This window comes from Stegodyphus dumicola, chromosome 11, assembly GCF_044657685.1.
Source record: "Stegodyphus dumicola isolate Sdum_Otavi_A_Nest chromosome 11, ASM4465768v1".
NCBI lineage: Eukaryota > Metazoa > Arthropoda > Arachnida > Araneae > Eresidae > Stegodyphus > Stegodyphus dumicola.
The window spans coordinates 77,176,767-77,201,077 of NC_140778.1; the positions used below are offsets into that span (position 1 = coordinate 77,176,767).

The window sequence follows — 24,311 nt, forward strand, 5'->3', positions numbered from 1 at the left end:
ATGAAACACATCTTCGAGCTTGTGACAGATTCAGAATTCATGGCTATCAGAGAGGATAGAGCCCACAACAGAGGAGGCGAAAATGCTATCATAATTAAAAGCCATAATAAAGCCTCTAAATTATCAAAAAAACGTAAAGCCAAGGCTTTGATAATATCTCAAATGAAGGGCTACAAGCACTGCCTAACAGATGTATAGTACTTATCACCAATATTTTCAACGCATGCATTCGTCACTGCTATTTTCCCTCTCAGTGGAAGCATTCAATAATTATTAACATCTTGAAACCTGGAAAAGACCTTAAATATGCCAAAAATTATAGACCCATCAGCCTGGTACCGGCTCTCTGCAAAGTTTTTGAACATGTCATCAGTACAAGACTTACCAAACTGGCATTGAAAGGAATCAATTTGGTTTCCGAAAAGGACACTGTACTACTCATCAGATACTCCACCGGGTAGAATTTATCGCCCAAGAATTTAGAAAAAAGAATGGTGTAGCAGCATGCTTTCTCGATTTTGAGAAGGCATTTGACCGAATCTGGCATGCTTGGCTTACTCCACAAATTGTCAAATTTCCTTCTGCCTAATAGCTTCATTAAACTTACCTACTCTTATCTCTACTGTAGCACTTTTCAAGTAAAGATGTGGAGAAATTCTCTCATCAAGAAAAAGATTTTCCGAGGCGTCTCTCAAGGGTCTGTTTTAGAACCGAAATATTTTAATATTTTTATAAATGATATGCCTGTCCCACTACACTCAAGTATTTATAAATATGCGGACAATACAGTTATCTTAACCAGCTCTAGAAATCCACAAAATGGTCTTGACAAACTCCAAATGCAAGCTAATCTAATCAACAAATACTGTGAAATTTGGAAAATTAAACTTAACGCAGATAAATGTTGGGTTGTTTTATATCGCAGATACAGAAAAAATTTTCCAGTTAATTCCAATATTAAAATAGATAATTCACCTGTTCCAGTAGCAAGCTCATATAAATACCTAGGAGTGTACGTCGACAAAGCTTTAAATTTCAAAGACCATATCCAGTACACCATCAATAAAGCTAATGCAGCATTTATGTCTCTTTACTCCCTGCTTGGAAGGAAATCTAAATTAAATCTGAATACTAAGAGAAATCTTTATATCACCCTCATCAAACCAATTCTACTCTATGCAGTTCCTGCATGGGCAACTGCCGGATAAACTGAACGCTAGAAAAGAAACGTCTTACCTAATAAGATTCTCCGTAAATCCATAAGAATTTAAATATCAAATAATAAAATGATCAAATACTAACTACAGCACACAACTTCTTTGAAAAACTGAAAAACTCACAATACCTAGCCATTAAAGAACCCACAGATAAAGACCGCGAACTATACATCATAATGCATTATGGTGGTAGTGTACAGTGTATATCTTTTATTTCTACTTATTTTACGTATCTTATTACTCATTATTACTCAAGATCAGTTTACGTTATGCACAAAGCTTATGGACTTTGATTGCAACTTATATTTCTTACTTATTATTTTCATTTAACCAAGAATTTATTTAGTACTGTATAGTGTTTTAAAGCAAAGACTTTGCTTTCAGTGAAAATTTTAGTTCGCGGTCTTATGACTCCTTCACTCGCTATTGGCCACCTTGCATCACGTGGTTTTACTGTGCAACTTTAAAGAAATTAATTTTCTGACATGATTATTTAATTTTACTCTACCCAAATTGTGTTTCTGAAGAATAAGGACATTATTAAATCTTCAAATTCACCTTTTTTTTTTTTTGGAACTCTACAGACTTATTTGGGCTACAATGAACCTCTGGTTGAGGCGATACCCCCATTTTAATGGATAATAAAGAGCGAAGTAATGATATATTTCATTGGGGACTCGCATGCCATGGCTGAAGCCATGGCAGCGGTATTATAAATATAACAAACTTGCTAATATTTCACGGACATAATTGATGTTTTCTAAAATCAAAGTTTTTTAGGGTACTTGAAAAAAATCTTTATTTAACACGTGGGTGTGTAATCTTTATTTACCACAGTGCCACAGCAAAATCTGGTAAAATAGTCTGTCGGATCATTTTTTTTTAATTCTAGTGGTTTCGTGTCTCCTTTATCCTAAAAATCAGTTCAGTACCTGTTGCGCCTGCGCGCGCATTTCATTACTAACGTCGGCGCATGCGTCTTGAGCTCTTGGAGTTTGTGACATGAGATTGTGAGCTAAGAGCGTGTGAGAGAATTCGTGGCTTCGAGTGGCCATGAACGATGTAAATTAATGAGAATTAAAGTGAGATATAATACAGTCCATTGTTCCTGAGTTTATTGAATTATAGTGTAGTGCCTGTGCAAAACAGTACCTAATCTGAATATATTTTGATGAATATTTAATAAATAGATAAACAAATGTACGAATTATTTAAAATTTATAAAAAGTATTGTCAGTCTGTTATTGAACAGTTACATTATTTATTATATTTGTGAGACGAAAATGCATAGTTTCTAGAGATTCTTAGATTCAATAACGGTAACTGTTAAAAGTTAGCTTTAAAAAAAAAAATGTGGATATTGTCTTTAAATATGATTAAAAAAATGGCATAACATTTGCATCATATTCAAATATCACACGAAATAATTTTAAAAAAGTTTCCCTTTATTTAATTAACAGGGCATAACATGAAATCATTCACAAATATTCAAACGTGATGAAATCGTTCATCACCTTATTTGTGACGGAATAAAACAAAATGCAGTAAACTCTCTAGTTGCGTCCACCTCTGAAAAGAACAAAATATGTCTAAGACTAATATCGGTACTGAAAATCACTTTCGCACAAGATCGAAATCATATGGAACCTTGAGAAGTAGAGAGGATCACCTCAAAAACAGGTAAGATCCTGAATACTGTTAATTTTTAAAAAAGTTGAAATAACTTAATTTTTTAGAACTATCCTGAAACTGAAAGCGAAACTAACGATATATTATTTCAGTTAGGTGTTGCGTTGTTTAGAATAAAGACATAAATATATGAGAACTTCATTAATGTTTCTTAAACTTTTTATTTACACAGGAGTTCATCTGTCAAATTTATTGTAGATCACTTAAAATTGCTGAATATGAATTATTTTAAAATTACGCTATGAATATACATTTATAACAGAGAAAGGAATGTGACATTCCAAGTCATTTTATGTCTCATGATTATCAATAAAGCTCTAAATAAACATCGTTAAAATAAATTAACATCACTCTAAGATCTAATATGAGGTATGGTTTTTTCTACAGCCAGACAGGTCGTGTATCGTGACGGCATACTAGACAGGACGCAGATGAAGAGCCCCTATGGCAGTCGGTCTCATTCCTGTAACAAGACAGTTTTCAACTCCAGGATGGTTCTTGGAGGGGGGAAAATTGCCCTCTTAAGAGCGTCCCAGACATGCTTTATATGGATATATTATTTCAGTTAGGTGTTGCGTTGTTTAGCCAGGTGGCAAATATCCTCACTTTCCAGTTACTGTTGACCAGCTGAGCCCTATGTGGACGAGCTTTGTCATCCATTAACAGGAACACCGGACCAACTGCGCTCCTGAAACATACGATCTAAGATTGCCTCTCTATACCTCATAGAAATCAGAAAGCCTTTGTCAAACACATGAAGGGGGTGTGGGGCCGTTCAGCATAATACCTACCCATCTATTACACCTCCACCACCGCAATGATCCTTTCCCATGATGAGGGGAGGGATGGTATCGTGTTCCAGGCTCTTTCCAAATGCAGACACAATAAGAATCAATGGCCAGGCATATCTCGGCTCGTGTAAAAAGCACGCACTGAAGTCTGTGTATTGAAGTGAGCGGAACGCAAATAGCAGGTCTTTTGGCATACAGCCCTATCTCATGAAGCCTTCAGACAACTGTAAACCGTTAAACTCGGATTTCAGCGGCAGCATATAGGTGTGAATCTGTCTCAGGTGAGAGTTGTGAATCTGTAGCAGTTCTGTGTCGCAGCGCTGAAAGAGGCAAATAGTGAGCTTCAATCGTCGTTGTGGATTTTGGTCGGCTTTGGACCTTGGTTGTGGATCTTGGTCGAACTTTTCAAAGTCCTGAAACTGTTTCCATAAATTGCTGACGACACTGGGTGTCACATTGAGCTCTTTAACTACTTCCGCTTCTGATTGATCTGGCGACAATCTACCGTTAATCGCCGAGCGTGGCTTTGAAACAGGCATGTAACTAACTGGTTTTTACCCGAATCTGAGAGAACTCTTCTAGGCCATTGGCTTTATACATACACACCGTAATCGGCGGAACTCTATAACAAATTACTGTAGCTACCATTGCATTTAACTCTTTGATTCCATCGCAGAAGTGGACGCTAGTCCGAACTGGTGATAAAAAAATTTCCAAAATGTAGATAGGTGATTTACTGTAAAGTGCTGCAAACTAGTGGTTATACAGTGGATGGACAAAAATATGGAAACACCTTGTGAAATGCATGTTTGAAAAGAAAGATTGATTTTAATGAAATATGTAGGTGGCGCTGGCGTTTTTGACTACTGACGCCACCTATACAACTTCGTAAATGTGCTAAACAGTTCAGTTGTTGTCGGAGTACTGTTATGTGAGGTTGTCATTGCATTATGTCAGAGTTAACAGACTTCGAACGTGGGCAAATTGTTGAAGCACGTATGGTAGGTGCTTCCGTAAGCAAGGTAGCCGAGGTGTTTAGTGTTTCAAGAGGTACTGTATCGAAGATTTATTCCGCATATTTAAAAAACGGAAAAACATCATCTGCTAAATCACAGCGCGGACGAAAGTGTGTCCTGAGTGATCGTGACAGACGATCATTAAGGGCAATTGTGACGAAAAATAAGAAGACCACAGCTGCAAAAGTTGCTGCTGAAATGAATGTTGTGTTACCGAACCCTGTGAGTACCAAAACAATTAGAAGGGAGCTTCACAAACAGGGAATTGCTGGCCGTGCTGCAATTGAGAAGCCACTCATCAGTGATGCTAATGCCCGTAACAGGAAAAGGTGGTGTTTAAGTCATAAAGCCTGGACTATAAAGCAGTGGTAGCGAGTAATATAGTCTGACGAGTCTTCTTTCACATTGTTTCCCACTTCTGGCCGAGTTTACGTCTGGAGAACGCCATCTCAAGCCTATAATACAGACTGCTTGTTGCCAAGAGTGAAACATGGCGGGGGTTCTGTTATGGTTTGGGCAGCCATATCGTATTCTCTGCTAGCCCCATGATAACTGTGTCAGGGCACATGACTGCCAAGACTTATGTGAACATTTTGGCCGATCAAGTTCATCCTATGGTACAAACTTTGTTCCCCGATGGTGATAGTGTCTTCCAAAACGACAAAGCCCCTGTTCACACAGCTCACATTGTCCAGGAGTGGTTTTCTGAGCACGAGGATGAGTTGTCCCATCTCCCCTGGCCACCACAGTCACCAGATCTGAATATTATCGAACCTTTGTGGTCTACATTGGAACGGAAAGTGCGTTCTCGTTATCCACCACCAACATCGTTATCTAAACTTGCCACCGTTTTGCAGGAAGAATGGTATAATATTCCCTTGGCAAACGTACAGGAACTGTATTTATCCATTCCGAGAAGACTGCAAGCTGTTTTGGATGCCAACGGGTTTCCTACACCATGTTTTAAAGCAAAGAAACATGTTTTTTAGAGGTGTTTCCATATTTTTGTCCAACCCCTGTAGAACACATGAAATGGAGGAAAGAAAAAATCCTCGAAATCTCTGATATACACAGCAAAGGGGCAATGAAATAAGAATACAAATGAAGTGTAATATAATTTAGATATTAAAAAAGGAGATATAAAATATACGCCAATATATACAGGTGCAATCACAATGCAGATTAATATCCAGTATTGTAATGAATTGTTGAAAACCCCTCGTGCGCTGACATTCTTTTCATGATCATAGCTCCGCAGATACGCACATGTACGATTACGTATTCGACTCTGAATATTTGCATAATTCTTTCGCGGCATAATTAGTACCTTAGATTCAAAACTTTTCTTAAAAATAAACATAATTTGCAAATTCTCTTAATTTTGCCCACGAGTGACTTAACGAAAAGTTCATTGAATTAAATTCAGTAATTTTTTTTAATTCCTTGTGCTATAGTCATTAAGTTTGTCAATTAAGGATGCAAAAATATCATTTCAAACAATTAATAGTAATCAAAGTGTGACATAATTCATGAAATTTTTCATTAAATTAGGATATTGTCAAGTCGAGGTTATTTTTACTTAATCATATTTTAGGAAAATGCTGAAACTTTAGTGTATGTTTCCAAACTGCCCAGGTCTTTTATGCATGCAAATAAAAATATTGTTTTTCTTTTTTTATTTTAATATAAGATAAATTTTCCCGATTTCATACACTTCAGATCAAATTAATAAAATAAATTGTTAATTCAAAGTTCAAAACAGCATTCAAAGTCTGGAGCTTAATGAAATGACAATTCTCTTTCAGTATTGTCAGTGTATGGTGTCTAAAACACATGACTAGTCACCTGGTGAAGTACAGGTAACATAATTTTTAGAATTCAGGAAGTTACTTGATGGCAAAATCTTGAAGATATATAGATTACATTGGGAAGCCAGTCAGAACGTTCTCTTCCTTTTTTAAACCTCTTGCTACTGAACAAGGAACAAAATTCTTATGCATATATGACATGTTCTTGTATTGCCTTCTTTAAAGAACTTAATAAATTTTAAAACAAATTGCAGTTATATTCCTTTGAAGAATTCTATCTCTTAATTATTATAAAAATCAAAATTAAAGAAAGATATTAAAAAGGATGCTCATTATTTTTGAAGTTTTAATGTGAAAGATAAAATAAATATTACACTACACTGAATTATAACTTCTGAAAACTGGCAATTACAGTCAAAAGTCGTTAATTCGGACACCCATAATCCGGACCTCAAAGCTAAAAACTTTCTGCGCATGCGTCGCGTTCACGCATGCGCATAGGCGTTTACGCGTGCGCGTAAGACCTTTACGGCTGCGAATATACATGTGCGCATGCGCATAATACGTTTACGCATGCGCGTTTAATGTATAAAGGAGGGTATAAGCTAAAATTATCTAATTATCTATTTCAGTTAATGTTGCAGATTGCCTTGTTCTTTAATCTTCGAACTGGATCCGGCTTATGATTTTTTCCACACTGTTAGAGCAATTTTATAAAAGTAAGCTTGAACTTCCGATTATGTCAAATAGAATTTCCGATATATATTTACTAATATGTAAAGGATCTACAAAGCGAAAGTATGTTTCGAAGTCCATTAAACAGAAAGTGGAATTGCTGCAAAAAATGGATAAAGACATATCCTTTGATTATCTAATCATTCCGAAATATGTTTATCAATTTGACGCTGCTTTGCGGGGGAAGGGAAACGACACGGCGCGCAATGAATTGGAAGTTGATCTGTCAGCACTATCCTTACCTTCAGAGCAGATGTTTTTATTTTATTTGGCTTATAATTCTTTACTAAATGCAGTATTTCATCTCGATGTACTCGGTCTTTGATATGATTTAAATCAAGTTCCTAGTCATTATAATTCGCTTCCGATAGTGAAGAAAGTGACTCAGAGGTTATTGAAAACGAAAAAATTTCGATTGACAAATTAGTCGGTATTCTCGACACAGCAATTGTAGGACTTGAACAGCGGAACTTTGTAACTAAACAAGAAATTATGTATGTTTAATAGAATTAAAGAGAAAGTATTATCACATGAAACGAAGCAAATTAAACAACTTACATTGAAAGAAATGTTTAATAAAATAAACAAATAAATATTTGGCTTTTTCTTTTTGTAAATTTTGATACCCTTTAGATCATAATTGCTCTTTATTTCATAAATTACGGTTTCATATTTTTAATTTTATAATTTCTGCATGCCATCTTACCAGATTTAAACTGATGATCTATAATCCGGAATCGCCGAAGTCCCGACGAGTCCGGATTAACGATTTTTGACTGTATTATGCAGCAAGGATGATAAATACTTCAATAGAATAACAAAATGTAGCCCAATGAAGATTCAAGAAAAAGATTAAGAAATGTTCATGTTTTTTATTACATTGCTTCTTAAGCTAAAAAAAATTTAGAACTACCGCGAGTGATTTGTTTTCTCATAAGCTCAAGATTTGATTATCTCTGAAAACAATCATCTTGCAGAGGTAAAATGGCAGTATCGAATAAAAATTCTAGTGAACCTAAAGTAAAATGAAATAAGTTTTGTACACACACTGCAGTTAAAAAAAAAAAGTTGTGGTTGGATAAAAATGCACTTGGTTACATATGCGCCATTAAACTGACATTTCAAGTTTAATAATTAAATGCAAAAACAAATTTAGATGGAAAAATCAAAATTTAATGCATGCACACACACACACACAGGGGGGGAGGGTAAAGATGAAACTTATTTGTTTATTTTTATTAACAACAATTTATCCTTGCACTGTAATACATAAGAATTATAACTATCTCTGCCATATTCACTAAATGGAAAAAATGAATAAAAGTTTATATTACGATATTTGAATACAGCAAAGAATATGAGGGCTATCTGCCTACCCTAAGGAAAAATGTTGAAGAAGCAAAAGATATCCCTGATGTTAGGAGAAAATAACTACTCTCAGCAGGTAAACTATTGAACTGCTGATTAGAAATTCTACAGCATTATATAATGTAGATCAGATTTCTCAACAGTTATATATATTTATGTTAATCTCGTAACCTTTTTGTACAGTCCAAGCCAGACAATTTCAACTATGTGTAAATTTTTTCTGATATTAATATAAATTTGTCTTTCTCATAATTTGATTTCTTTGGATTTTATTTTTGAAAAATAAATAAATAAAAATATTGTGTTATTTTATAAGAAAAGTAGCACAAGGGTTGCTTTTCTGCTTTGTTAATTAAAAAGCATTATTTTCAGCTGCTGCTTGATGCATAATTTCATCTTTAATCCATTTTACTGCATATTCTGTTACTCTTAATTAATAGCACTCTTTACATTGCTTAATATTTATATATTGAGCTAACTTTAAATGTTATGTTCTGCAAATACCATAAAACTTTTTACACATGTGACTTGGGAAAGGAAAATTTTTCAAAGTTTTCTCAGTTTTGATGTGTATAATGCTTAAGTGTGCTAAAGCTACATTTGTAGGGGTTGAATATAAAAGCTGATTATGTACCACATGTATACATTTTAAGTATATTCCTCTATTATCTACACATCAATGATATGTAAAATATTAATAAGTATATTTTGTTGATCACATAGTTTTAGCTGTAAAAAAAGCTTAATTATTGTAATAGACATTTATATAAGGAAAGGTTTTTCTTAAAAGAAAAATGATAAAGTTACCTTCCTTCACTATAATTTCAAAAGATTTGTGTAACTCTAATAAGTTGATTTGTTCCATTTCAATGTATGATTCCTATTTTTTAATTTTAAATTTAAATTTTTAAAGTTATATTCCTTTAGAAGTAAAACTGGTTTATTTGAATTATGCAAAGCACAAAAATGCTGTTCACCTAAATCAAGCCGATAAGAGATCCTCAAGTGACAAAAAAACCTCTTAGCTTACATAAAGAAAAGGATTGAATTCCAAATAATTTCTTAAATTTATGTACAACACTTACCTGGAAATTTCAGATATTTTCAGAATGCAGAATGTTGGACTTCATTGTGTGATTTTCATTAAACATGCATGTTTGTGATATTTGTCAGTGTCTGTGCAGGATGACAACACCTACAACTTGTTGAAACAGAAGTTAATTTGAAAGCTTCTTTGCAGAAGAGGAATATGAGTCTCTTATCCTGTTCCCTAGGCTATTTTCAGTAAACATTTGAATGTATATCCTCTAGGAGAGTTTTCATCAAACTAGAAAGTATGCTTCATTTTAATTAAATAACCCAATTCATTCTAATTTCTCTCCATACAGATGCTGAGTTGTATGCTTGGATTCTTTTATTTGTATGGACACAATGTGTTTTTTATAAAGCTTATTTTCTGTATACTGATTATTTTAAATAGCATTTATTCTATAGTTATGAATAAATGTTAAAAAGATTTTAAGATGCTAAAAATATAATCATGGAAATAATGATTGCATTCTTGTTTCCAAACAGATAATAATAATCTCAGACTTAAGCATTTTTATCATGTCTGCTTTGGATAACAAAATTCTCTATCATGTGGAAAATAAGAAAGTTTTGTGAATACAATCACTGAATATAATTAGTACCTAATTTACTTTACAAAATATTCATTTTAAAGATTTCTGAATAAAATCATTCAAAAGGTTTTCAGTAACTACAAAGATCAAAACTTCTAAATACAACAAACCCCAGTAGCTGTAAAAATATGGTGCATATATTTAGCAAGGGCTGTTCAATGGCCAACTAGTCTAATGTGTCATTGCTGTACCAGTATCGATGTTAGTAATCATTTCAATGTTCTTTACCTACAGGATTATAGCGGTAATATTTTAACAGGATGTTACATGAAGCGTCATTTTAAATAAGTTACTCAGATTATAATTTTGATTTTGGAAAACGGATGCTTCTAAAATGAATTTTTGTCATTGAATTATGGAAAAGCACACACTGATAGGGTTTGCATTTCATCTCATCTCCCTCCACCCTGAAAATTGTTTGCATATGCTTATGTTTGTGGACAGTTATGGTGTATGAAGAAATAAAAGGAAAGTATACAGGTTTCGGGCTTCCCCGTTCCGAGAACTAGCTCACTACAGGTCGACTCTGCCTTCGGGCACGTCGTGGAGGTTCAACCTCCACTATTACCCTCTAGCAGAGCCGCGCACCACCTGGATACGTCACCAGGCAGCACCGGTCGTCAATTGCTCCTGCCAGTCGCTCGGGCGAGCCCGTCGCGGCGGGACATTACCCAGCGACCCCGGGGGAAATCCCCACGGGTTACTAGCACCACGCCGCGCTAGGACGTGCCAGACTCCGAGGCCGGCCAATAAATGACCTTTCCCAGAGCCTTCAGAACCACCAAGTTCATAAATTTTATACCCCCGTGGCCGAGACTGCCTAGGTACAGATCCTAGCCAGTAGATTCGCAGAATTCTCTACGTCGACCCCCGGGGGGGAAGGAAAGTATACAAAAAGAACAAAATTTTAAAGACACTGAAAAGTGGATTGCATATGCTCAGCAGCATGTCTATTCTGAAGAGGATGCGGATGGCTGGGGTTCTTATTTGTAGACCTGCTCTTGCACATTTTCCATTAGATAATATTGACAAAAACTTCTCTTTAATGTTCATAAAAGTTCCTAGATGAATATTCAGAATTCATTTTCAAGTTTAATGGTTTCTTTACTGTTGACAGTTGTACTCAATGACTTTCTGGACAACAATATTTATTGTTCATTATTGAAAAAAAAAAAAAAAAATCTTTCTATTGGAGCTGATGCATTTAGTGGCAAAACTGATTAACTAGACAAGCAGACATTTTCATCTAAAAATAAAGTAGAATTACAAATTTTTAATCGTTTGGGCTAATTCCCAATGTCTGGTAACCCTACATAGTGGCTATCTCCCCAAGAGAAAATGTACCACATTGACAGTATACAACAATGGTGCCCAACCTTGTGCTCGCTGATCATTTTGTATGCGCTCGCCAGCCCGTTTAGGTACTACGTACAAAAAATATTTTAAAAATAACCATTCATTTATATATCTTAATTGTTAAAATATGGTAAGCATTTATAGTCATAAGAGATATCTTGCAAGATTGTTATAAAATAATTGATTGCTGACTGATGAACTTGATAGCGAACATGGAATCTTATTGCTTAATTCCGATGTTTAGATGGGTCAGCAGGGGAAAAGTACTTCAATGGTTTGTAGAATTTCTTTCACAAATAAAGCAGTTTTTGGAATCCGGAAACAAAAGTTATAAAGAATTGAACGATAATAATTGGTTATCCGATCTGTATTTTCTCATGGATATAACAGCTAAACTGAACGAAGATCTCAAGGTAAAAGGAAAAAAAAAACCTTTTTCAACTGACTGGGACTGTAACTACTTTTCAGATAAAGTTAAATTTGTCGATAAATCAGATGAAAGAAAAAATTTCACCCATTTTTGAGACTTGATCAAGCTATATTAACAACCACAAGGCAATTGAAACAGAGAAATACTCGGAAAATCTAAATGCACTGAAAAGTAATTTTGAACTCCGTTTCTCTGATTTCCATAAAGTTCAACCAATATTATAACTAATCTCAAACCCACTTGCCGAAATTAATATTTCAGATGTATCACATAAGATCGGAAAAATGTTTAGCAAAAATTTTGTTGACATCATGGGCACTTTATTAAGTAGATGGGTACTTCTCCTAAAAATTCTTTTTTGTGATGAGCTCCAGTTTGGATGTGGAGATTTACACCTTCAACTCTTTACCATGTGTTTTGGTTTTTCAAAGGAAACTGAAGCATGCATACAGGCTACTATAAATACAAATTTTACTATAACATGTTGCATTCATAACAAAATTTTATGAATATTATGAATCATATTTTTATGAATTATTCGTTTATGCATTTAAAAAAATATTGGTACTCTTCTGTTATCGGGACCAGATCAAAAAATGTATACATGTGTTTATCTACGTGCATATACATACAAACACCACACATGTACATACATAAATACATGTACGACAAAATGTTGTTTTACAAAAAATGACAATACAATAAACAACTTTACAGCAGCTCTGAACATATTTCATAATTTCTAAATCTGTAAATGTAAAAGCTTGAAGTGTAATATGAGGTTTTCCTCAATTTATATTTTTACACTAACTGCAAAATCAGTTACTACGCTTTCTCTTTGTAACGAACATCCATGAAAATTAATAATGTTACATAATGAAATTGCATTAAGTATATTTTATTGTTATCATTCCATAAGGGTTCTATGAGTGACACTACAATTATGAAGTTAAATCGGCATCCTGTGTGGTCATTTTTAACATTAAGCTGTTAACAGAAATAAACAGGCTATGCATTTTGATAGCATGACATAATTTTTTGTGGCAAAGTCATTGACTGATTTATACAATCACTGGAAATAAAAATCCTTAGTTACAATCGCATGTTATAGTTACATAACACCAAGTTTTCCTCAAACACAAATTTTTAAGGCAAAGCATATTTATTTGGTTTTGATTATATTTCTGATTTTGACCATTACTCCCTCTCTATATATATATATCACATTATTAATATTATATCTCAGTACATCTTTTTTAATATTTATACTAATTCAATATCTTTCACTTATGATGCATGCAGAATGTACCAGATGCAAAGGTGCATTTTGTCTTTCGAATGCTGTTCTTTTCTCAACAGTGATATTCGAAATATTATTTGATTTAGAATAGGCAGATTTATGGAAAACAAACAGTCATCACCATTAAAAACTGAACATGCTAATTAACATTTTCACTTTCAGTAGTTGGATGACTGTTTCACTTCCAGTCGGATGACCTCAGAACTAAACTTGATCAGTGCCAAATTGGCGAAAAACGTCGCCAGTCTGGAATAATTCCAGTAGCAAGGACAGATGGCGGTCATAGAAGCGGGGGATCACACTGTGCATGCACGCCGCATTGTGACCTGCTGGCCGTAGATGCTTGTCGTGCACCCTTTGTGGAGACCAAAACATTCAGTGACTATCCATGAAGATCAATACGCTTTTGACATGACGGGAGGTAAACATTTTGTAATTGCACTGTAAATATACATATAAATATATAAATTTAAACAAATTTATATTCTTAACATATACGTATAGGAGATGGGATGATTACAATTGATGAAATTAAAATACAATAAATGAAAACAAGTGGACAAATGTACCAAATCCAGAAGATGAAGTCCTATAAGATCAAGTTAAAAGCATACATTAAAATCCAAGACACAATCTTCAAAACAAATTACATTAGGTAATAAAAGCCAGTCTCTTTTAAATAATAAAATAAATTACAATTGACCTCTCTTCCGATTAAACGGTCGAGAGGCAAATCACAGCTATTAAAATATTTCTGGCGAAGACTATTAAAACATGGATACTCAATTAAAATACGACGAACGTTTAGAAAAATTAAAATCAAAGTTTTGTATTACTTTATTCCTATTTACAGAGCCTTCTTCTTGAAATACTTTCCCAAATACAAAATGATTTTTTTTTTTTTTTTTTTTTTTTTTTTTTTTAGCTTTTGAGGCATCCTTTAAATAAAAAATGAGTCACTTTATAATTAATGCTCTTGTTTGGTTCATTTCAAATTAGAGTAGCTTTTATTTCATTTTATTTCAACAGTGAAATACGTTAAATATTGCTGCTGATTTCCATGTATTTAACTTTCTATGAGTGTTCTTGAAAGGAATTAAAGAAGTTTTTTTTTTTTTTTTTTTTTTTTTTTTCCTATTTTTATTGTAACTGATTTATCATAAAATGCAAGAAAATAATTCGTGCAATACATATTATATTTTTTATATCCTTAATTTCAACAATACATATTGTAAGTATTTAATTATAGAACATTATAAACATATGGTCATAATGCAATAATTACTACTAAACATCATTACTGTGCAATTGAAAATTCATGTTAATACCTATATTGTATTGGGTTGGCAACTAAGTAATTGCGGATTTTTTTAAGAAAATCAAAGACAATTTTTTCATGGAACTAAATAACTTTATTCTGTAATGTATTGCCCATTTTAATCAATGACCTTTTGCCATCTTTCAGGCAGCATCATAATCCCACGTTCATAAAACTTCTGGTTTTTACAGTCAAAAGTTGTTAATCCGGACTCGTCGGGACTTCGGCGATTCCGGATTATTGATTTTTCCGGATTATAGATCATCAGTTTAAATCTCGTACGATGGCATACAGAAATTCTAAAATTAAAAATATGAAACCGTAATTTATGAAATAAAGAAGAATTATGATCTAAAGGGTATCAAAATTTACAAAAAAAAAAAAGCTTAATATTTATTTGTTTACTTTATTACACATTTCTTTCAATGTAAGTTGTTTAAGTTGCTTCTTTTATGTGATAATACTTTCTCTTTAATTCTATAAACAGATATAATTTCTTGTTCAGTTACAAAGTTCCGCTGTTGAAGTCCCGTAATTACTGTGCCCAGAATACCGACTAACTTGTCAATCGAAATTTTTCGTTTTCACTAACCTCTTTGTCACTTTCTTCATATCTTTATCCATTTTTTTCAGCAATTCCACTTTTTGTTTGATGGACATCGAAACATACTTTCGTTTTGTAGATCCTTTGGGAGTTCCAGCATTGGAAATTCTATTTGACATATTCAAAAGTTTAAGTTTACTTTTATAAAATTGCTCTTACAGTCTGGAAAAAATAATAAGCCGGATCCAATTCGAAGATTAAGGAACAACGCAATCATCAACATTAACTGAAATAGATAATTAGATAATTTTAGCTTATACCGTCCGTTATACATAAAACGCGCACGCGAAAACGTATTCTGCGCTTGCGCACACGCATATGCGCAGTCGTAAATGTCTTACGCGCATGCGTAAACGCCTATGCGCATGTATCAACGCGGCGCATGCACAGAAAGTTTTTAGCTTTGAGGTCCGGATAATAAATCATTCCGGATTATGGGTGTCCGAATTAACGACTTTTGACTGTATTAGCAAAAAACTGAATCAGGTACGATTTGACATCATCATCATTATTGAAATTTTTACCATTCAAGGAGTTTTGTAAAGATCGAAACAAAAACTAATCAGATGGTGCAAGGTCAGGACTATATGGTGAATGTGGCAAAACATCCCAACCAAGCTGCAATAATTTTTGCCGAGTGACCAAAGATGTGTGTGGTCTTGCATTGTCATGATGGAATACGACACCTTTTCGATTTGTCAATTCGGGCCGCTTTTTTTCAACTGCATTGTTTAATTTCGTTAGTTGTTTAATGTAGACATCAGAATTGATCGTTCGGTTGGGTGGTAAGAGTTCAAAGTAGACAATTCCTTTGTAATCCCACCAAACTGATAACAAAACCTTCTTTTGATCCTGATCTTTTGCTCCACGGTCTTTTGATGAATATCAGCTTTTGATGTTGTTTGAGTTGGTTCACCTGGCCTGCTCCACGATCTTTTCCGCTTGATATTGTTGTAAACAACGCATTTTTCATCGCCAGTTATCAGTCGTTTTAAAAATGGATCATTTTCATTACGTTTCTTTAGCAAATCGCAGCTGTTAATGTGTTGCGTTAAATGCGTTTCTTTCAGTTCGTAAGGAACCCATGTATTAAGTTTTTGAACATAGCCAAGTTGTTTTAAGTGATTTTGAATGCATGTATGTGATACATGACGCTTCTCTGCAATCTCACGTGTTGCACTGTGACGATCCGAATCGATTATTGCTTTGATTAGGTCGTCATCAACTTCAACTGGACGACCAGAGCGCTTTTCATCTTTGAGTGAAAAATCACCAGAACGAAATTTGGCAAACCAATTTTGACACTGTCGTTCTTTTAAGGCTTCGTCATCATAAACAGCACATAACTTTTTATGAGCTTGCGATGCTTTTTTCCCTTTGCGGAAATAAAAAAGCAAAATATGACGAAAATGTTCCTTTTGATTTTCCATTTTTCAACAGGCGCCATACTAAAACTAGCAACCGATCAAAAAACGTTTTTTACTGATTGACAGCTGAATTGCCAACTATCAAATAGCAAAGTGTGTTTTACATTTGTACTACGTCTGCAACCCTAAAAATTCAACTGAAGCCATCTATGAGTGAAATCCGCAATTACTTAGTTGCCAACCCAATAGTAGGTAATTGTGTGAATATGTGCAAACATAGGTAAACATTTTCTAGCAAGAGTAATCAAGGTGAACATACATTATTATAATCAGAAAATATATATTGCATTGTAAAAAAAAACATTGCAGTTAACCCAATCTATGACCAGTGTAAAATTAATTTAAAATTAATTACAATGCAAGGTTAGTAAAATGAAATTAACGTTTATTTATGGTGATAAAGAGATTTGGTTATATTGCTGATAGTGTCATGATAATCACAATTTTCACTACAATTATTAAGAGGTGGTTGGTTAACACTTTAGCTGAGGAACACAAAAAATAAAACATACCTTTAAACATTACTAACATAACCAATGAGCAGAGGGGCCTCCTTTCAAGATACACCAGGAGATTATTTTATTTCACATTAATGAAGAAGCCATAATGCCTAATCTGCAAAAGGAATAAGCAAAATTAAATTTTAGTGGTACAAGACTTGAAGCACGGCTAGCACGGCTGTCTAGGAAGCTAGCCTCATCTCGAGGCACAGATCCAATATTGCGAGCTTCCTATCCAACGACTTTTCACTCTCATAAACAACCTCTTCTTAGAACATTTCCCTGTTAGAGATGTCATAACAACCGGGGTCCTGTTCAAGTAAAAACTCCAGATGGTGCAAACATCCAACATGTGTTCAAACACTTGGGCGAAAGAATTTTGGGGTGCAATAATCCCCTGATAAGGGGTTGGGATGAGAAAATTTTTCAGAACCAGGAAATAATTATTCCACACAATAAAAGAATTTAGGACATTAAAAATTAAACTATTACATAACAATTAAATTCATTAAAAAATGTCAGCACAATATAAATTGTTTCTTCAGCAGAAAATTAAGTATCCACATTGAGTATCCACTCATTATCCACATTGAGTTTCAAATACTTTTGATTTACCTTACCACCAGTCAGAAAATATGAATTCAATAACTTTAATAGAAAGAGGGGTAAAAAATCAAGTTACCTTAAGTTAAATTTAAAAAAAAAATAGCGCACTAAAAGTGCAGCAAACAAAACTTTAAAATAATTAAAGTTAAACAACCTTAAGGATCAAAACAAAAGTACAAAAACCAAGTAAACTTAAGTCCCTAAACTCAAATTAAAAATTAAACAACTTCAACACAAGGAAACTTTTAAAGCAACCAGACCTAAATTTTAAGTTTACAAAAGTTACAGTTTAAACTTACATCCAACTTTAAATAATAAAAGCAAAAATTAATAACTTCAATTACTAAGCAAAACTGAATTAAATAAGCAAAACATAAGCTTGAAAATAATAACAATTAATAAACAATATTCAAAAATTTCTTCTTTATTAATTCCTTAACTACACATCTTAACTGTGTTTTACAACACTTTTTAACAGATTGCTTTCCAGTACAAACATTGCCTTAATAGTTTTCTAAATATATTCAAAACAGAATTTCAATTTATGTTTAAAACTAAATGATAAGGTTATTATATATTTAAATAATATTAAAATCATTAAAAATTTAGATATATTAGCAACTAGATTTCTTCATAATAACATTCACATGTGTTTATGAATGAATAAGTCCTTCATTTCCAAACACATTTATAAATAATTTGTAAATATTTATATGATTTGTTAAAGGCAAATACATGCATTTTACAAGGATATGCATAAATATTCATATATTTAATATTTTTCATTTTCGGAGTGTGCAAATCTTTAATTTCTGCGCATTCAATATATTTTTCGAGTAAAGTAATTGACAATAACTTAGCCTATATCAGGACACGCTTATACTATATCTTAGCACGCTTATACTACCTAGTTGTAAGGAAGCTGAGGTTTAAAGAGTGTTATATTTTTGCAATATTTTGACATTTTAAAGGTACCTTAAGGTTATTTTCCATTCGTTACACATAACATAAACACTTTGCTAAAATCTATATCTTTGTTGTGCAGTAGTTTAGAATTTTATATAACAAATTTATAAACAAAATTGCTGTTGCAAGTTATCGAAAAATAACAAAGGTATGATTTTTGCACAAATGCTACTAAACTATAAAAATTGCTATTAGGCATCCAACAATTAATGTTTCTTTTATGCGGAAGTGTCCCTGCTTTTTAATTTGTGTGGAAATACTGTTAAAGTGCAGTCAAAGAGCTCTGGATGTAAACAAAATCTCTGCAAGATTGAACCATTGTAAGTAGTTCAGGTTATTACCTGAATGTTATAGCTAACATTCTACCTGAAGTGGTTTTTACTAATATCTTTTTGATTATAAACTTTACAACTAGCAATAAAATTGTTGCAAATGGTAGTCTACTGATTAATGTTACTTTATATAATCTTTAACCGTTTAAAGGCTCCTTAATGATAAAATGACAGACACCTGAATTATTAAGTAAACTGCAGCTATGGCTTTTACAGTTCTTATAAAATTAGATACTTCTATTTAAGCCTCATGGTCTATTAGTTTAATTTTTAAATCCAAGGCAAATGTATGTTTTTTAAGATAAAACACAAAACATTATTGATAATTCTGAGCACATCATTCTCCAACTATCGTACAGCTAGTTTATTCATTGGCAGCAGCCATCCAGTATAATGATGTATATAAAAGCATGACATGTTATTCATGGATTGATAATAATCTTTATTTTAATACTGAGTAGTGAATCCTGTTAAGTTACAGAAGGAATTCTTGTAATTTCTTTGTCAACCTTGTCCTTGACATATAATATACCTTTTCTAAAATGATATTATTATCACAAATAATACCTAAGTATTTTACCCGCATAGCTTGACATTGTAAATATTATGACAATAACATGATTAAAATGAATGTGTAAAGTACTTTTTTCAAAAAGTAAAATTTTTTCCAAGGATATTTACTTTAATTTTCCTGTTTTGAGACTACTTTAATAACAATTTAATGGATTTGTCTCACATGCCCGACTTACTGATTTAATTATAATTCACTATAGTTGGCATATATGGAAAAACAGTGCACTTCATTCAGGGCCGGATTAAGGGTGTCGTAGGCCCTAGGCACTCCAGCAGCGTAGGCCCCGAAATAATAAACATTTTTTAACTGAAATTGACCGCTAATATTAAGTAATAATTTTGTTGTAGATATAAATCCGAAAATGTGATGATGCGGTAAAATAACATTATTTTATTTTGGGATTTTAATGTTTTTATTTTTCATAGAGCCATTTTCAATAGCCATAATTCCAGAATTGAGTTTATCTGCAACAATGCAACTTTTATATCTACCAAATTCCATGCAGAATTCCAGGGTTTTAGTACATGAACATGACAAGACATTAGCCGCCGGGAAAACCTCTCGGACGGGCACATGCGTTTGACACAGTTGGCCACGTTTCCATGCCCACTACCAAACGCTTGCGCGCGATCGAGAGGTTTTCCCTGCTGCTAAGGTCTTTTGTTTTAGTATCTCAGTTGTATAATAAGTTAATATGTAAACACTACGATAGAGCGTGTATGCCTGTGCTTGTATTTAATCACGCTCAACCCCAAGTCAATCTTTAGTTTAAAAACTGGAAGTTAAATTTATTATAAGTAAGGTAAGTAAAGGAAAGTTGTTTTTATACTCTACTTATTTCAACCTAGTTTTTGATTCTGGAATATTGCTTCATTCCATTATAAATAATAGAATTTTCATTTTATCACTTCTTATTAGTATAATAGTGCGCCGTAGAATGCAGCACAATGCAAGGAACTTTGAGTAGGCCTACTATGGGGTGGTTTGGCCATACTATTGTAAAAAATCTCCAGTAGTAGTCGTAGAAATAGTACAGTCCAAATCACCTTTGGAATAGCTTAATTTTAATCCATACTCGTAAATACGGGTTTCGTTTTTACAAGTTTAAAATGCATTACTTAACAAATTTAAAATAACTTTTTAGCTTTCTGATAGCATAATAAAAGCGACGGGCGCAAACTAAAATGTATATTTAAAGGTGACGAGAAGAAGGAGAAAACAAGTTTAAATTTTAGTTTGTGCGTGCCCATCGCTTTTATTATGGTATATCAGAAAGTTAAAAAATTATTTTAAACTTTTAAGCGCAATTTATAAAAGCTTTTTTTAAACATTTTTTTTTAGCGAAAAATGTCTGATGGATATAAAAGAAAACACCGAAGTGGACATGAAAAACGCAAAAAGAAAGAGAAAGTGAGTGAGTCGCTTAGTAAAATTAAAGGTTCTTTATTGAAATATGTTAACATTTCTAAGGAGACAGAAGATAATGCAGATGCGGTAGATATTTCCTCGATCGAGGTTAGACCTAAAGAAGCTGAGGCTTGTTGGGACTCGCAAGAATGTTCAACCAATAAAACTGAGAATGTCACAGAAGACGAGGCTGACGGGGGTTTACGAAATTTTAACGACGCTTCCAAGCAGGTAGTGCCTGAATCACTACCAACAACATCAGCCTCAAGTATTTTCAGTTCTGATCCAGCACGGTGGACAACCATAAGCGCAGATCTTATCGATTACTTCTCTCGTAATCACCCTGTGCAGAAATTGGATATAAATTTTAAGTTATACGCCACTAAATTTGGCGAAATAATGAGATGTCCATCACAAGATTATTTTTTCAGAAAACTGAACAACAATGATATTATAAAAAGGGACTGGTTGATATTTTCCGAATCTACTGGCAAGTTTTTTTGTTATAAATGTATTTTGTTCAAATCGGACCTACCTGGAAATCCAAACCTGTGTAACCAATTCCTTACAGGCTTTAATGACTGGAAAAACGCACATTCGAGAATTTCAAGTCATGAAGTGTCAAAAGAACATTTTGCATCTATTTCTGCTTTAGTGAACTACCAACAAACTAGAAAAATTGATGAGACGTTTGATATTGTCAAGGAAAAAGAAAGCACATATTGGACAACGGTTTTAAGAAGAGTAGTGGAAGTAATTAAGTTTTTGGCCGAAAGGGGACTAGCGTTTAGAGGCGATAATGAAATACATGGTGATCCTAGTAATGGCAATTTTCTTGGGTGTATCGATCTCTTAGCCAAATTTGATCCGTTTCTAGAAGAACATGTAAGAAGATACGGTAATCCAGGCCGCGGAAAAGTATCATATTTATCCTCCACAACGTATGAAGAACTAATAATTTTACTGGGGTCAAAAGTATTGGAAAAAATAGTTACAGAAATCAAAGAAGCCAAGTATTATGGAATCACTGTGGATTCTACACCTGACGTTAGCCATACGGATCAACTCTCCATAGTTATTAGATATGTCTCAAAAACTGGAGATATATATGAAAGATTTTTGATGTTTGTTAAAATAGAAAAACATGATGCCAAGTATCTTTTTGACACTCTAATTTCAGTTTTAGAAAATCAGGGAATAGACCCAAAATTTTGCAGATGTCAGTCTTATGACAATGCGGCTAATATGAGCGGAGTGTATTCGGGAGTACAAACTAGATTTAGGGAAATCAACAGCGCAGCCACTTGGGTACCATGTGGAGCTCATAGTCTTAATCTAGTTGGCACAGCGGCGGCAGAAAGCTGCTTAGAAGCTGTAAAATTTTTTGAAATTTTGCAATCGCTCTACAATTTCTTTGCAGCGTCCCCTCAAAGATGGTCTAAACTAAGGTCTTTGGGAAGTAAAATTTCTGTAAAAAGACTTTCAGAGACCAGATGGTCAGCACGTTATGAGGCTGTAAAAACAATATGTGCCCATTATGATGATATACGTGGTATTCTTACAAATATTTCAACTAGTGAAGGTACGAAACCTACAACAGTGATTGAGGCACAAACCTTAATCCATCAAATGAATACTTTGGAGATGGTATTACTCACAGTTATTTGGGAAGATCTACTAAAACACATCGATATTGTAAATAAATCTCTTCAAGAACCTGGCATCGAGTTTAACACGATGGTGCGACTTTACGACAGTTTAATTCAATATTTATCTCACTGCAGAACTGAAGACATGTATAATAGCTATTATCTTAAGGCAAAAGCCCTTGCACCAGATTCAGAATTTAAAGAATCCGAAACTAGAGTTCGTAAGAGAAAACAACAGTTCGATGAAGGGCCAGATGAGACTCCCTCTCGCAGTGCCAAAGATTCCTTTAAGATTAATGTTTTTTTTATTGTTCTGGATGTGCTTTGCGCTGAAATGACAAAGAGACGCACTGCGTATACCAGCCTTTATGACACATTTAGTTTTCTTACGGATAATACACTGACCGAGGACATTATCAAGGTTAAGGCTCAAGCTCTGGTAAAAATGTATCCGTCTGACTTAGAAAAAAACTTTGTTGATGAGTATTTGATTTTTTCAAATTTGTACCCCAAAACCACCTCTATAACGAATCTCATCAAATTACAAATAAAGGATAAACTTGTGTCAAGTTTCCCAAATGTTAATATTGCATTGCGCATATACCTTTCGATATTGGGTTCGAATGCAGAAGGAGAAAGATCATTCTCCAAGTTGAAGCTTATAAAAAATTTTATGCGTTCAACTATGGGTCAAGAGAGAACTTCGTCACTGGGCCTTCTGTGTATTGAAAGTGATGTCGCTCGCGGCATTAATTTTGAAGATATAATACACGAATTCGCTGTGTCAAAATCCCGAAAAAAGGAGTTATTTTAGGATCTACTTAGTAAACCAAACGTTTTGTATTCGTATTTTTTGTGTATTTGTATTTACATATATTATTTTGACCTTCACTATATAATAATATAAAAATGTTTATAAGTTTTTGGGGTATTTTTATTTCAATATATTTTTTTTCAAAGCCCTAAGACCTTTGGCCTTCGTAGGCCCTAGGCACGTGCCTACTGTGCCTAATTGGTAATCTGGCCCTGACTTCATTTCTCTTGTTCACTGGGCTGTGGAGTTGGAATCGTAGTTGGGTAAAAGGAGTCGGAGCTGGAGTTGCTAAAAACAGGTCGACTCCGACTCCAGGTTTTGTTGGACAGTTTGAATTTGAAATGTAATTAAAATGAATTGAAAAAAATTTATGACAAGCTGAGTTATTATTTTTATTTATTGACTATATACAGTAATAAATAGTTATTTTCTATTTTACTGGCATATTAATAAATAAATAAATATAAGAGACGAGGATGAATGTGATATTTGCCATTAGTGATTAAACTGATTCATTCAGTTACAAATCTCGCTGGTAAATATAGGTAAGCAGCAAGAACTCTCCCAAATTTATGTCATTCTTAGGAAGCGAGCAGGAAAAGAGGTAATTACTGATCAAGCAATGTGATAAGAAAGTACATATTTGATGATAAAGAGGTTGTTATAATTAAGAACGTTTTTAGAAAATGTAGATAACCCCAATATTTCACTAACAGAAAGCC

The 24,311-nt window shown here is 33.5% G+C and overlaps 1 protein-coding gene across 1 annotated transcript; it reads left to right on the forward strand.

Annotated features, from left to right (window-relative positions):
- Positions 1-23,589, forward strand: LOC146994136 (zinc finger MYM-type protein 1-like). The gene is made up of 2 exons (XM_085826310.1): positions 1-192; positions 21,190-23,589. The coding sequence occupies exons 1-2, from the start codon at positions 1-3 to the stop codon at positions 23,587-23,589; spliced, it is 2,592 nt and encodes an 863-aa protein (XP_085682436.1).
- The last annotated feature ends 722 nt before the right edge of the window (positions 23,590-24,311 follow it).

Bases quoted from the DNA above. Each gene is read 5' to 3' on its own strand.
- LOC146994136 (XM_085826310.1), top strand. From the start codon at position 1: ATGAAACACATCTTCGAGCTTGTGACAGATTCAGAATTCATGGCTATC. The intron at 193-21,189 runs GTATAGTACTTA...AACATTTCTAAG, and splicing joins ACAAGCACTGCCTAACAGAT to GAGACAGAAGATAATGCAGA.